At 42.9% G+C, this 14,920-nt stretch overlaps 1 protein-coding gene and 1 long non-coding RNA gene across 5 annotated transcripts in view; one reads left to right on the plus strand and one right to left on the minus strand.

Moving 5' to 3' along the window:
- agbl5 (ATP/GTP binding protein-like 5) lies at positions 1-14,641 on the minus strand. 4 transcript variants are annotated; one of them, XM_037085917.1, is made up of 17 exons: positions 14,506-14,641; positions 13,002-13,289; positions 12,737-12,908; positions 12,454-12,620; positions 12,157-12,334; positions 11,850-12,028; positions 10,118-10,655; positions 9,719-9,888; positions 9,223-9,358; positions 8,862-9,079; positions 8,547-8,749; positions 6,275-6,451; positions 2,660-2,802; positions 2,472-2,524; positions 2,135-2,328; positions 1,265-1,398; positions 1-852 (listed from the first exon to the last, which is right to left on the minus strand). In XM_037085917.1, the coding sequence occupies exons 2-17, from the start codon at positions 13,214-13,216 to the stop codon at positions 775-777; spliced, it is 2,955 nt and encodes a 984-aa protein (XP_036941812.1). In that variant the 5' UTR covers positions 13,217-13,289; positions 14,506-14,641; the 3' UTR covers positions 1-774. The 4 variants fall into 4 exon arrangements, with proteins under 4 accessions (XP_036941812.1, XP_036941813.1, XP_036941814.1 ...); XM_037085918.1 differs by lacking the exon at positions 14,506-14,641 and adding an exon at positions 14,321-14,477; XM_037085919.1 differs by lacking the exons at positions 6,275-6,451; positions 14,506-14,641 and having other exon boundaries at positions 13,002-13,216.
- The window catches only part of LOC119012272, a 22,359-nt gene continuing 22,059 nt past the window's right edge, over positions 14,621-14,920 (plus strand). The window contains exon 1 of the long non-coding RNA XR_005072429.1: positions 14,621-14,741. This is a non-coding gene — a long non-coding RNA (uncharacterized LOC119012272). The remainder of the gene's footprint in view (positions 14,742-14,920) is intronic.

Consider the following 14,920-nt stretch of genomic DNA (forward strand, 5'->3'; position numbering starts at 1 on the left):
TGTTTTTTTTGAGCAGTGACTTTTAATAAAGGGTTTGAATACTCAGTGCGGTCTTACATTTAATTCTCTCTGCTGATCAGTGTCAAATACAAAAGTCCAAAGGTGGACGGATACTTTTTATAGTCACTATATGCAAAGTATCTGGAATAATCACATTAAATACAGACTTTACTCAAACATTTGTGTCTAAACTCAAACTGGAAATATCAAGGATCTAAAGGTGCTGCTGTGCTTGTCAGTCCGTGTGAAAATCACCCTTTGCTGTGAGAGGCTGACTGTGAAAATACTTATCAGAGTGTAACAGTGTTGGTCAGAATGCATTAAACATGTTTTTCAGAATAGGATTAAAATGACAAAATCAGATATGTGAGTTTTGATGATAGTAGATGAAATGTTGACAGATATTTTCAAGTCTGTTTAAGTTTGTATGTCTCCCTTACCTCAGCCACTGCCGTGGTTTCATCGAGCAAGGCACTTAACCCTCACCCACCTCAAGCTGTCCGTAGTTGCTCTGGACAGCTCGCACAGTAGATGTGACTATGCTGAACAGTACTGGTTGAAACCACCATGCATCTTCTGCACAGTTCCAATAAATAATATTAAAAATGTTGTATTGCACGTTAAGATATCCCTAATAATCCTCCTGTGGTGATGATGCCCCCACATGTTTCCTAGTTTTGAATGCTTCTGATCACAATATGATGATTTACACTCACAGTAAGCAAATACAAAACATAGAGTATAGACAGAAAAACCTCCGCTTCCTTGTAGTTCCTAAGCTTCTCCACACAGGGTCACTGTCTCACACAGAGTCACTGTCTCAGGCAGAGGCATGACCGGAGCTTCCTCAACCTTAAAACAGAACATCATACAGCCTTGTTACGGTTAACTGATTTGATTCAATCAGTTTCTCTCACAATATACATTCAAGGATAAGTTCACCCATAAATGAAAACCACTGGACTGTAAAAACATGAAAAGGCTACAGCTTGTCCACCACACTCAAAGTCTCTGGTAGCCAAAAGATCCCACACTGATTTAGTAAGACGTTATTTTCCCCCTTATAAGCCAAAATCTTCACTGTAGCTGTAATGCTAATCCTTTCAGAGGTGCAAGTATTGTTTTTTTGCTTTAAAAAGTGTTTGAAACTTCATTTGACTCTCATCAGCATGTTGATGAGTAGATAATGACTGAATTTTAATTTTTGGGTGGCCTCATCCTTTAATGCTAATCGACACACTGTGTGTGTGTGTGTGTGTATCACCTGTTTCATAGATTCATTCGACTCAAGTGCGGTTTCTATAATCGTGCTTCCGGTGTAGTGGAGACTCCTGTCTGTGCTCTTCTTCATTAGTGCTTTAGAGGCCAACTGAAGTGCGCCTTCTTTCGCAGATACACCTGTGAAGTGACATAAAAGTGGTGTTAACTTGCTGTATACTGCATGTTATTGTTATGAGATGAAACCCAAAAATGTCAGTAAAATATAGAAGTGGGGAGCAGCCGTTTTGAAATTGCATAACATTTTCATAGACAGGTGATTTTGTAGATTAAGTCACCGGATATTTCACTGCCTCTCTGAAACTAACTGCATTATTGTTGTAATAGCTGTCACAGCTGAGTAATATCATCAGCGTCAGGCTCAAAGCAACAACAAGCTAACACGATTGGAAGGTGTCATGTTGTTTATCATGTTAGCTCCAAGTGTCAGGATGTTTATGTCTGATAATTAGCACTGAACGCAAAGCACAGCTGAGGGGAATGTGAATAGTTTAGTCAGTATTTGGTTAAATAAATAAGTTAAGGGATCACCAAAGTGGTTTTGAGTCATTCTGATGGGGGTGAAGAGTGTCTGTGTCGTATTCAGTGACAATCATTCACTAGTTGTTGAGATGTTTTGGGCTAAAAGATGTCATCAGGCACCAACACTGTGGTCATGTGTATAAATTATTACAGTTACAGAAGTAATAGTTGTAGGATTTGTTTTCAACAGAAATTAACAATTTCCTTTTAAGGTCATGCTGATCTTGTCTTTTATTGGAAGACAAAAATCTGTCTGGTCTGAGACAATCACTGGTCAAGTAACACTCTCTCTGCCAAACAGAGCTATCAGGACAGAACGTGTCGGTCTACATGCCTGACAGTGACAGATGTCGATGGAGGCCGGGTCTAATCAGCTTCCAGACCTTCATGGTAGCTGACTCGTCTTTATCTCCGGGCGAGACGGGGCTAATGCTGGTGGGGGGTGTTTTACTGTCATGTGCGGGAGGGGTTTCAGTCGACCCCGTCTTCCGGATGGGGATGCGGCTCGTATGAGGCTGCAGCTCACACCTGGGCAGGCGACAGATTCAGGTTAATATTTGTCATCGCTTACTTTTCTATATGGGTTTCACTCCATTTGTGAACTGCAACGCTTGTTTGACTTCTACGGCTTAAAAGCGGCTCTTACGACACTTAGACACGACTGGACTCACTTGCTAAATTTGATGGAAGAGAGGATGTGTTCAGGCCCCGAGTCTTTAGCAGCCTGTGACAGATGGAGACATCGACATGACACTTCATAATGTTCTTTATAAAGATATACTGTAGAAAAAAAAACTGCTTGTACAAAAGAATTAGGAGACTGTGCTCTCTGTGAAAGAGCCAGCAGGTGTCAGCTAACCTCTGAGCGTGCCTCTGCGGGGTGGTGAGTGATTGAAAGAGCTCGGCACCCTCTCCCCACACGACCAGAACGCATGGGGAAGGGCGCTTTGGACCAACTCGCTGAAGTGGATCCACAAGCCTGAAAGTCTGGACAGCTGAGGCCTGTTAACCAGATGAACGTACATAAATACAACAAAACAGAGAGTGGAAACCTACATATAAAATGAAGATATTCCTGGCCTGTATTCACAAAAGAGCTGTACTTATATATCTACTACAGAGCCTTTAAATATCCAGTCTAATAGGAGAGAGTTTTGAGAGATTACACACACACAGGCGGTAGAGATTAGAGGACCCACACACAGTAGTTGCTTCACAAAGGGCTAGTTTTTATTCCAGAGGTTAAACAGAGAGGCAGTAAAAGACAGCAGCACATTCAAGAAAGGTGATATTGGTAAAGATGTTGCACAGACAAACACTTAACCATAGTCTGGTATAGAAGGTCAGCACCACATTAAAGGAAAACGGCACAGTTCTCATAAGGAATATAAAGCAGAGAGACCTAGTGAGAATGTGACTATGCATACAGTGTGTTTCCGCCGAAAGCTTTTATTTTTATTTTTATTTTTTGTCTTTCTGGATGAAGATGTAAAGCTTAAGGGCAGAAACCACCAAGAAACTGGACATCAAAGTTCACAGTGAGAAAGCAGAAGAAAACTACAGTACACTCTCCCCGTTTTTCAGGGCACTGATCTAAAGTGGAAAGCTCGTAATACATCCTTCCCACTGTGCTGAATGCAGCGGGCAGAGGCTACATGAAAATCATAGATATTAAAGGAGCATTACATAAGATTTTTACGTCCCCGGAGCACAAAATGAACATCACATTTGCAGTTGACACTGGCACTAGTTATTTCTTTATGTATTTGCTTTAATTTGCTTGCTTTTTCCTTTGTGAAAAGGTCGATCAAAATCCCGAATATGCCCCTTTAACTTAATGTCAAACCATGATCTGGTTTTACATGTATATGTATAGGTCATTTAACAATACAGTGTTCTAGGCCTGTATACTCACAAAGCCACTAAATTATAAAGGAACGATCCATATTTTTTCTTTCTTTGTTGCACCTACTGCTTACAACAGCCACCGGAGGAAGGCACACTGTAACTACAAAGTCTCACAGCACTGGAACAGAATAGAAAGCTACAGCAAATCAAGGCCAGACCTTCTGAAACCCATTTCGATCTAATCCATTAATTATCTGCTTTCTCTGCTGATCATAAAACCTCTTCTCACACTCTCTGCCACTGCATCTAAAAAAAGGGTGGCTGGTTCTGAAACACGGGCCTTCATCAAGTACTCGGATGATGGCACACGAAACTCAGTTACAGACGAAATATTATAATTCCACAATTAATCCATGAGGCTTACATTTACACCAAGACAACCAAAAAAAATGTCTCACCTCTGCTAACCACAAAATATATTAAGTTTAACCATCGACAGCCTACTACAAACCCGCCGAGTTTCATTTACAATAGGAAACACACAAATGTGCTTGAATAAATAATGATCAATGCTTAGTCTTCACCAGTTTGATGAAATGTAATTAAATAATAAAAAAAAAGACTTTACACTTTATTTACACCATAATCAATATTGGTATCTTGTTAGAAAATTATAAACACATGCCAACTTTGACTTAGTCAAAATGCTCAAACACAGAACCAAAGTGTTTTTTATATGATATTGCTTGGTGGCAAACAGCTCCTTAAACCCTCAACGACCCTTTTTATCCCGAGGAAACTTAAAGGATTTAGTCAGCGATGGTCCACGTGAGGTTTCTGGCAGTAGGCTACACTGTGAACATCATAATGTCAAGACCAGGCCTGGACTGACACTGGAATGATACAGGTTACAGAACTATTAAAGAAAGGAACCATTTCCTCACACACGAAAACTAAACCACAGTCTTTTTTAAAACGGAAATTTCAGTGACTAGAAATTAAATGTAGTCTGCACAATGCTCCATCCTACTCTGAACAGACTCCAAATGGGACTACATGACCAACTTGCACTGTTTAACATAAACATCACATCACGCTAAAAAAATAAAAATAAAAAAAAATAAAAAAACTCATTGAAAAAAAGAGACACAAGAAAATAAGGTGCTTAAAAAGATTTTACAGATGTGTTCAGTCTAATTCTACAAAATTCTCTCAAAACTAAAACAAATAATTAAAAATAATTAAAGTGCAACACGGCAAAATAAAAGTATGTAAATCATACTGTCGCTGATCGTGATGAGCTTCCATTAAAATGTAACTAACTGTGAGAAGAAGAAGAAGAAGAAGAAGAAGAAGAAGAAGAAGAAGAAGAAGAAGAAGTCCTGGACATTTCCCACACATCAGCACAGTGACATGGAGATTCCTCTCAGCTTAGTACTTGTGTACAGACTGAAAAAGAGACATTTATTGTAATGTGATCCATTAGTATAATCGTTTATATATTAATGCATTATGCATATACTGTATATTCTGACATCCTAGTCAACAATGTAGATTATGTAGCCAAACAACTGTCTCTGGTTTGCTAAATATACTCACACATTGAACTGTTAGCTGCTTCGTTCAGTAAAGAACAGGACAAGAATGAACAGAGGCAAAGCTTGATTCAATGTCAGTAATGACACCCAAAAACATTTGTCAACACATTTCAGTCAGAACTGAGATTTGAGGAACAGTTGGACTCTCTGATGTATTCAATTATCCATCCTAAGGTGCTAATACTGGACATACATGTCGTTACAGAGATATGTGCTGAAGGAAAAATAATAATATTTGAGGCAAATATAGGAGAGCTAGCACCAGTGATGTTTCTCTCTCTCACACACACACACACACACACACACACACACAACCACAGACTATGTATAAAGATGGACAACACAACAGCTACACAAAAGTGAAGCCAAAACATCTTGATCGCCACCTGGTGGCTGGCTGCAGTACCAGTCATAAGGTCAAACTAATAACCCAAAGTACTCGTAACTCTAAGTACACTGATGTATCCTGGAGTTCATTTTCCTATAAGTTAGGTTGCAACTTGATGCTATAAATAGTGGGTGTGACAACATGATTGACAGCTAAACCCTGCTCACTACTGCGCTCTCGACTCTGGTACCAATGGCGTCACCGGCCCAAGATAGCAGCACCCATATCTGAGATATTTTGGTTTCATTTTCATACAGTGAAATTAAGTTGATATGTGTTGTCCATCTTTATATGCAGTCAGTGGATTTGACCTACACGAAGTGCCAGGCAGGTGCTTGTTTCTGTAAAGACAAGTCCCTTCATACATCTGAAAACACTTCCTGTCTGGTACTCCAAGCTACTTTAAGAGCTTGCACCCACTCTGTTCCACACACACACACACACACACACACGCAGCTAAGCCCAACTTCTCACAGGCTAGTTCAGATTCAGTCCTGGGTGGGCCCAGCTGGAGCACTGGTGGCTGGCGGCAGGCCCTGAAGGAGCAGGGGACTCAGTTTGGAGAGCAGCCCGGGGCGGGGCAGAGCCTGCAGGGAGGGGAGCAAGGTGGAGAGGCTGGGGGACTGGAGGGAGTACAGACCTGTCATACTGACGGAGGCCGGGAGGGGACAGGTCCCTGCCGCACACACTGAGGAAGACGAAGACGAAGAGGAGGAAGGGGGTGAGAGTGGGGGACGGGAGGGTGCGTGACTGTTGCTGGGAGACCGTAGGATGGAGCGGTGGTGGGGGGGGCGTCTCTTCTCCTGAGGCTTAGGGTCTACGGAGAGGGAGACACACACACCTGCTCAAAGACGTGCAAGGATTGTGTGCACACAAAAACACAAGGTGGCTACTTGTTGAAACTTTGGAGCCATGTTCTGAGACAAACAACGTTCAGGTGCTCTGAGTGAGAAAACTGGTGAGAATGTTTGGAGAGAGAGATGTTTCATTTCTAAATGCATGAACCATGATCCATAAATATCCCACGATTTACAAACTATTCCTTACCCGTGACGTGTAAGTTGCCATTTAATGTGCCATGATTTGTAAAATTACTTACTAGTACTTAATACTCTGTGTGTCAAGTAGATCAAGCACATTCACTTATTCTGATTCGTTTCACCTGATCCACACGTGTGCCCCCCATGTTGGTTTCTCAATGACTAATAGGTACCAATAGGTTTGAATTTGGTCCACTGGATCGCCTCAGCTGGTATGTGGGCCTGCAATATAATGCTTGAGGGCAATCAGCATGTGCAATCACTTATAAAGTAACTCATTTGATATATAAACTGGTTTTATTCTCACTGTCAAGCAAGGAAGGCATTCTCATATGATTTGTACTTACTAAAGCAGTCACAGCGAGGAATTCTCCATGGCCAGCTATGTTGTCAATGTCAGTCAGGCTCACTGATTTTTCCTGGATGCACTCGAGCCATCGAGGCAGAGCCAGAGTACAACACTGCCGCCTAGTGGCGATGGGGTGGGGGGTTGGGGGGCACACGTGTGGATCAGGAGCTGTGTGTGTGCGGATCGTAGAAAGGCGAAACAAATTTCTCAAAATTACATCATTACATCTTCAGAATGAATCAATGTGTGTATAGCTCCATCCACAAATGTAGATTCAACACTTCACGCACAGAATTGCAAATCTAAAATTGATATTACATGAAAAATGCACACACACAAAGTATTTTCGCAAATTACAAAGGACATATTTTTACAAATCCTAGCACATTCCTTTAAATGGCAACAGGTCACGAGTAAGGGATTTTGTGTTTGTGGATATAAAAACTACTGTGTAAAACATAGAATATTTGTGGATTGTGGTTCATGCTTTTACAAATACTTTTAAGACATATCTCTCCATGACAATGTGTATAATGGGAAATATGCAATACTTGGATCTAAGTTGAAAAAGATGTTAGTTCTCTATCCAAGTAATCGATTTTGGTCTTAGTGCTCAGGAACAGGGCTCATGTGGTTTCATCTTCATCTTCAGAGGTGACAAAAAGCATGCACACACATTAGCAACAGGTGGGGTCATGCAGGGGACATGCAGACAGTTCCAGGCCACAGACATCCAGGACATGGATCCTTTTGTCTCTAAAATCAGACTGACCCCAAACCTGGGACCAGTTTTACATCACCATCACAATAAACCTGAAGCCAACTGGCACACAAGCCCCATTTGCCCCCAAATACAACATTTATATGTGAAAAAGTAGCTGTCATCCCTTCTGTCTTCATCAAATTTCTGCCCAAAAACAGTGTCTGCTCCTACAGTTGAAGCTATTCGGAGCAAAACACTCACCATGTCTTTGTCAACTTCCACTATTGTTCTTGTTGTTGCTGTTACTGTCTTTAGCAACTTGTATTGAAAAAAAAACAAAAAAAACAAAACCACTGCGTATGTGATGTCATTTAGAGTGAAAATCGTAACTTTGTCCCTTTCTACGATGCATGGTGGGTCAGGATCTCAATCACAACACATTATAACAGCATCTGTATGATTATAAACAGTCTGTGGATACATGTTTAGATTTACAGGTGGAACACCTTGGAAAAAAAAACAGATCTCAACTTTATGACACGCCTCTTTGGGGTCCGCAACACCGGCATGCTGTATGAAATGACACATTGGAGCGGCATTATGCTAAAGCGCTATGTGAACCAACTTAGGCAGCATGAAGGCGAGCCTTTGTTGTAGCGATAATGTAGAATCTTTGTGTGAAAAGGGCTACAGACACATCTACCAGCCATTAGCCACTCTTAACAACCCCAACAGTAGAGAGAGAGGATGGTACCAAGTCAGAGAGAAGAGAAGACAAACAGAGAAAAGCTGTGGTACACCCATGGAGAAATCAACTTACCTCTGACTGGTCCGAGTGTCTTGTTGCCTCCACGTCCTCCGGCGTGCGTGCTGTTGTTCTGTGCGTGAGTTCTGGACGGGGGGCAGCCGAAAGTAAAGCTAGGGGAGTTGTGCATCTTTGGGGAAGGTGTCTGGCTGCTGCTGCTGTGGCTGTTGCAGCGAATACGACTGAGGGTGTTCTCCGACGCTGAACCGGACAGAGAGCTGCTCGGAAAGACAAAAGGAAAAAAAGGATGATCCAAGTATATCTGACTAAGAGACGGAGCAAACGGAAATTCCTTTGAGTTGAAAATAAATTAGATGTGCTTAAATTCACCTATTGAAGCTCTTCGGTGGTGAAGCCTTGCTGCCATTGTGGTGTATTCTTAACGGAGGATGAGCGTTGATGTGTGAGTTCAGGCCTTTGGTGTTGCGGACATGCTTGAGGATCCAAGCTCGAAGGTTGGTCAGGCAGCTGTGCTCAGACAGCACGAGCCGAGGCCAGGGGTTACACTCGGCCATATCCAGGGCTGAGACAGCCACAGCACGCCCAACCTGATGCACATCAACATCAACTGGTTTACTTCAGAATTGCTTCATCTTTCAAGGTACATTTGATTTTGCAGTTTGTTATTCAAAATGTGCAACAAACACTAGCATAGCCCACAAAGAGAAATAAAAAAAGCTGGTGTTCGGACCTGTTCAAATATTTCTGGAGTGTATTTCGGAGGGAACGATGGAGGTGGTGGTGGGGTTGCCCGTCCATTGTCATGGCAAGCAGGTGGGATAGTGTTCATGGTTTTTCCTGTGTTGTAGTTGCACTCCAAGGTGTAGCTGGTGGGGGGCCAATAAAAAGGACACGTTAAAAATATACATTTACAGCTTGGGGAAAAAAATAAACATTGAAGTGGACAAATGAGTTGTACAACACAAAATTATTAAAGCACAACTAGGCGTTGCTACAGCCATTGTTTTGTTAAAATAAACTGCATTTTGACAAAGTGAAACATGAGTAAAAGCACCATGAAAGAAACCTCATCAACATCAACAACAACACCTCTTCTCTCAAATCCAGAAAAGCTTACTTTTCACACTCCAACACTGAAAAATAAATCAATAAAAGTCTTCAAAGTGGGTTTACAAAAATTGTGCTATTTGAACTGCTGAAGTTTTGTAAATCCATCGCGGTCTGACCTGTGAAGCAGCCCGATGGCCTTGTGAATGGCCACCCGCCCGCTGCCTTCTTTAGACTGGCCATCTCTTTTGTCTCGTGCGTACATGTTCTTCTCCGAGAAGTTGCAGCCCAGGAAATCAAAGTGGGCAGAGTTCACAGCGATAAGCCTCGGATACAGCATGTTCTCTACCTGCACGCAGAGGCAGAAGTGTTGCAGGTGCTTAGATGAAAATTTCAAAGTGATGGTAGTTTATCTGCACTTGCTGCCAGGTGAGGATAAACAAATATGTCAAGGACACGATTCAAAACATTGGGAAGGAATAAATAGCGCCGAAACATCTCTTTTGATAACTGAATTTTATCTGACAATTTTCCAAAAATGCTACAAAGGGAGGCTGCGTAAAGTTAAGAACTCTTACCTGCTGGCTCTCATCAGGAAGGTTATTTCCATACATGAAGCAGCCCCGTTTGGAGGCGTGGCCATGTAAGTCCACATAATATGCCACACCTCCCTCTTGTGGTGGAATTGATTCCTGTTCCTGTTCCTCCACCTGAGGTAGAGTTACTTCTACAGTAACAGGAGCTACGCTCTCTGAGGAGCTGGATGATCTGTTCTGTTCCCCCTTCCCCGTCTCTGGGCTGACCCAGACATTTTCCTCCGTCACCATGGGAACATCTGGCACTTCTGGATTTGTGTCCTTCTCTGCATTTCGTTGGTTCAGACTGACTTCAAGGGCAGTGAATGGGGGAGATGGATGCTGATTGGTGGGTTTGGTGTTAAGGGGAGTGGTCTGTGTGTGTGAGGAGCTGTTACAGTGTGTGCTGGACTGAGGATTGTGCAGGCGGTTGTGTGTGTGGTGGTAAAGCAACAGTGTTTTGGCGCCATAGATGGAAGGGTGCAGCTCAGGGCTGGGGTTTAGGTATTGTCTGTTCAGGTTCACACCCCTGGAATCAGTCCTGTGAAAAGACAAAAAGAGACGGGTTACTATTACCTTAAAAAAAAGGGTTACTGTACAATTCTGCTCACTGTCATGTGCTGCATTTAGCTACACTTAATGGTTATTTTCTCACAGTTACTAGGTGATTTTTCTTTTCAGATAAAGAGGAGATAAAGGTGCACATGTTCCTGACAATCAGAAGAAGAAGCATATACTGACACTGTAACAAAGAGGAGTCACTGTTACTGATACCCCCAATACATCACTGTCTGAGATGCAGTTTAAACCTGTGATGCAGGTTTAACCTGTACCTGCCGAAAGGGTCAGCATGTGAAATCCGACCTGGCTCCTCTCACCTTTACCTGGCCAGCACTGTGTTTAAATTAATCTAAGTAACTGGGTTACAGCTGGCTTTGTGAAATACCTGGTGTCTTCATGTACCAGTTTCCATAACTGGAGTAGAGGCTTTGAAGAAGCTGATTCCTTCTGTGTTTTCTCACTACAGCCTGTCCTCTCACACACAGTTAAAGTCAATAAGTACGCTTCCAACACAGGTGTAGAGGAAAAATCTAATAATAACAGCAATGAGTTGTTTACAGTGCAAGTAGACAGAGTCTGCTTAAAGAAAAAACAACACTGCTGATCAACTCATACAATCATCCCTAACTGCTGAAACTGTAACTGAATATCAACTTAACCACAACCGTACCACAGACTGTGCTGTATAATGACGTACAGCAAAAGGAACCAGAGGATCCTCAAAACTCTGAAGTTCAACCACCAACTAAAATATCCAAAACCTAAAACATGTGGGGACAATGCTAAACAGGATGAGGATACTGTTTTGCCCTTTAGCTGTAATCAGTGACAATATCAAGCAGCTACAGGTGTGCTTGACTCACTGTTGACACTTACGTAAGGACAAAAAAAATAAAACGTTCACCAAAAAAAACCCAAAAACAACAACAAGCAAATCAGGTGGTGACAATAAGTGATCAGTGCAATATGACATCCTTTTTATAAAACCTTTCAAGAACACATTACTGGAGAAAAAAAAAAACTCTTTCATATGAAAATGACACATCAAATATTTGCATAAAGTCGTGCAATCCATGTGATCAGAACCAGAGATTAAACTGTGCCACTCACTGAGCCAACAAATGTTCACACTTGTAGTGAGAAGGGTGCATGTGGCTACATGTGCGGTTGTTACCTGTAGTGCCCCCGAACAACCCCGTCTGGGTTGAGCATCGGAATGAGCTTGAAGACAAACATGTTTCGAAGCGCGTGAGCACGAGGGTCGTCTCTTCTTAGGATGAAGTTGAGGAAACCATTAAACACGAATGATGAGGGAGTCTCCCCGGGGTGCACTCGGCTGCTGAGGAAAAACACCTACAAACACACGATGGCCGAGGGTCACCGTCACTGTTTTGACTTTATTGAGTGATTCTACATCATCGTCAGTCTCCAAGTTACCAAAGAAAATACTGGTTGTATGTTTCTGTGTAAATGAGTGTTACCCTTTTGCCAGGGAAGCGGTGTGCTCTTGGAGTGTTTGTGTCAGGAAACAGCTTCGGCAGACGTGGTTCCCTCTCCTCTTGCATCCCGCTGCAGTTGGTCACAGTGAGCAGGTCCACCCTGTTGCCATCTAGAGAGTTGCACAACAACTCCCTGTGATAATACACGCTATCCAGTGCACTGGTGGGGAGAGCAGTCGAGGATGGAGAAAGAAAGAAAGAAAAGGTCAGAAACTGTACAAATTAGAAGGGCAGAGAAAAAAGAAATCAGCGTGTTTTTGTGTTTGTGTTGTGTTTTACCTGCTCGGACTGAGCTGAGCGGCATTGGGGAAATTCTTGTCCAATTGCTGCAGCATCTCCTGGCACTCAGTGTAAGAGAACGGGTAGCAGAAGGAGAAGTAGGTGGTGGCCCCTCGCACCTCCAGCAGCCGGTGAGTGAATGAGAGGATGAACTGGTTATCTACAATCTGGAAGGAAGAAGAGACATATTATTAGAAGGATAATAATAGCTGCCAGGAGTGACAGCAGTCCGCCTCACTGGTTCCTCTACCTGACAGCCTCAGAGGACGTGTACAGTATATACCTCAGATGTGGGTCTGTCACGGATCCTTTCCCACCGGTTCTTGCCAGGTAAAGTGCGTACGAGAGGAGCCATGCCCTGGCTGTAGAGCTTCCTCTGGTTATTCATGTTCATCACATTGATCTTCAGTAACTTCCCAGGCGCTGCACCTCGTACACTGAAGTAAAACCACGATCTGAAACAGAGAAACATTGATTTGGCATGTGATGAAAGATCAATGTGAGAGGAGCGTGCAGCAAGCGAACATGTCCGTCACAAGTTTTCTTACCTGTTGCCATTCTCGTGTTCTGTGCCGCCGCAGTCTGGCTGCGTCCACACGTTGAACTCATAGTCAGGGCTCAGGCTCGACCCAGAGAGGCCAGTCCCACTGGGAGCTACATCGGTCGCAGGGCTGGAGCTGCCCTTCTCCACCTTCTCCACGCGTGCCAGGTTCCCTGAGTCGAACTTGGAGCTGAACACAATATTACCAAAGCGAGCCTCCATGGTTCTGAACCGCCGGCCTCTTCTCCCCTCAGGTTCTTCGTGATATGCCAGTCAGAGGTCTGACATAGACAGGCTGTTATGAAATCAGACAATGACAACACTGAGATGAAAAAATAAAGGAACAAAGAGGTTTACTGCAGGCAGAACATCACATCAACTAAACTAAGACTGATATATGGATCCAACAAACTCAACTCAAAGATACTTCACCAGATTTTTGAATGGGTCCTGTGGCTGAAACTGCAGCTCATACAATCCTGTGCGAGCTGCTGAAGCTTGTAAACACACAAAAACTATATGCCTCTCTCAGCAATGACCTACTGCGTGCCTGCCCGCTGTATATAAAAATGGATGACCCTGCCTGAACAACACATTTCCTGCTTGCTCCACTGCTCTCCAAAGATGGTGTCATCATTTATTCAGTCACCGTTAAGTTTCTGAGGCACGTTACTGGATGGCACAAAGAAGATACTGTATGTTTAGTCATAATAAATATGTTAAGACTCAAAATTTAATGACCACAATTTGTTTTGTTTTTTTGGTTATACCTTAAATTAAGAAGTAATCTCTTTGTTTTGATAACAGAAACTAATCTATTTGTATCAAATACATCTCGACACTATGACTTACTTATACATAAACAAACCTCAGCCTCACTAGTCAAGATATGATAATGGGTTTCTTTTAGGCAGCTTGGATGCAAATCAACACATCACAGCGACAACTTGAGGCCAGAAGGGAAAATACAACCAAACTACACACAATAATTTCTAGTTACAACCCCGTTACAAACTACACTCCCGTGTGCACTGTTGCCTGTGGCGCAGGTACATTGTTCCACGGCTGCTGGCTTGGCAATACAGACGACATGAACGCACCTGAGTCCTGCCAGATGAAATAATGGCCGCTGTTTGGTGTCAGTGTCAGAGCAATAACAACGACAGCTGACCGAGATATTAGCTCGTAGTAAGGGGGAGTGAACTACCGGGTGGCTAGCGTTACACTCGCCTCACAAGATGCTTTCCTTTTTTAAAACCATTTATGCTGGCAAATGCTCGCTGGTGTTTACAATCCTCCCCTTTTAAGCTAACCCCATTGTCTTACCGTTAAATGTTAAATATCCGCTAGCATCCGTGTTCGTTAAGCTACCGAGGCTAAAGTTAGCTACCGAGGCTAGCGGTCGTCGCTCGAAAACGGAAGTCGTTTCTGGCTAATTCACGGATTTTCGTCGTCGCATTTGTCAGCACGTTGACCGCCCTTGAACACTAAAATGCGTTCTCTGGTCTTACTCGGCTATTTTCCACCGATGTCCATTTTTGTTTTCATCGTCCTTCTCAGTTCATCCCTCTGCGTGCCGCGTTCAGGTCTCTCCGTAGAAACGACGACTGACTGGAAATTTCGTTGTCTGGGCAACAAGTAACGTTAGCAGGGGAGGTATGTTCACGGACTCCCTCTGGTCAGAGGTGTCGCGTGAAAACACGTCTTTCAACGATTGTTTACCAATGCAAGGTGATAGGATCAATAGGTAAATTCACACAGACACCATTTTACACTAATGTAGTGCTCACCAGTGTCACATTATGACGTTATTCGGTCTTTGTATGGTGGCCCTGCAGTGCAAAAATACCCCAATAAATAAATAAGGAAAAACAAGCCTGAACAGAAAATGCATGAAAAATGTACAATGTATGTTTTAGTGACATA

Source organism: Acanthopagrus latus, chromosome 22 (assembly GCF_904848185.1).
Source record: "Acanthopagrus latus isolate v.2019 chromosome 22, fAcaLat1.1, whole genome shotgun sequence".
Classification (NCBI taxonomy): Eukaryota; Metazoa; Chordata; class Actinopteri; order Spariformes; family Sparidae; genus Acanthopagrus; species Acanthopagrus latus.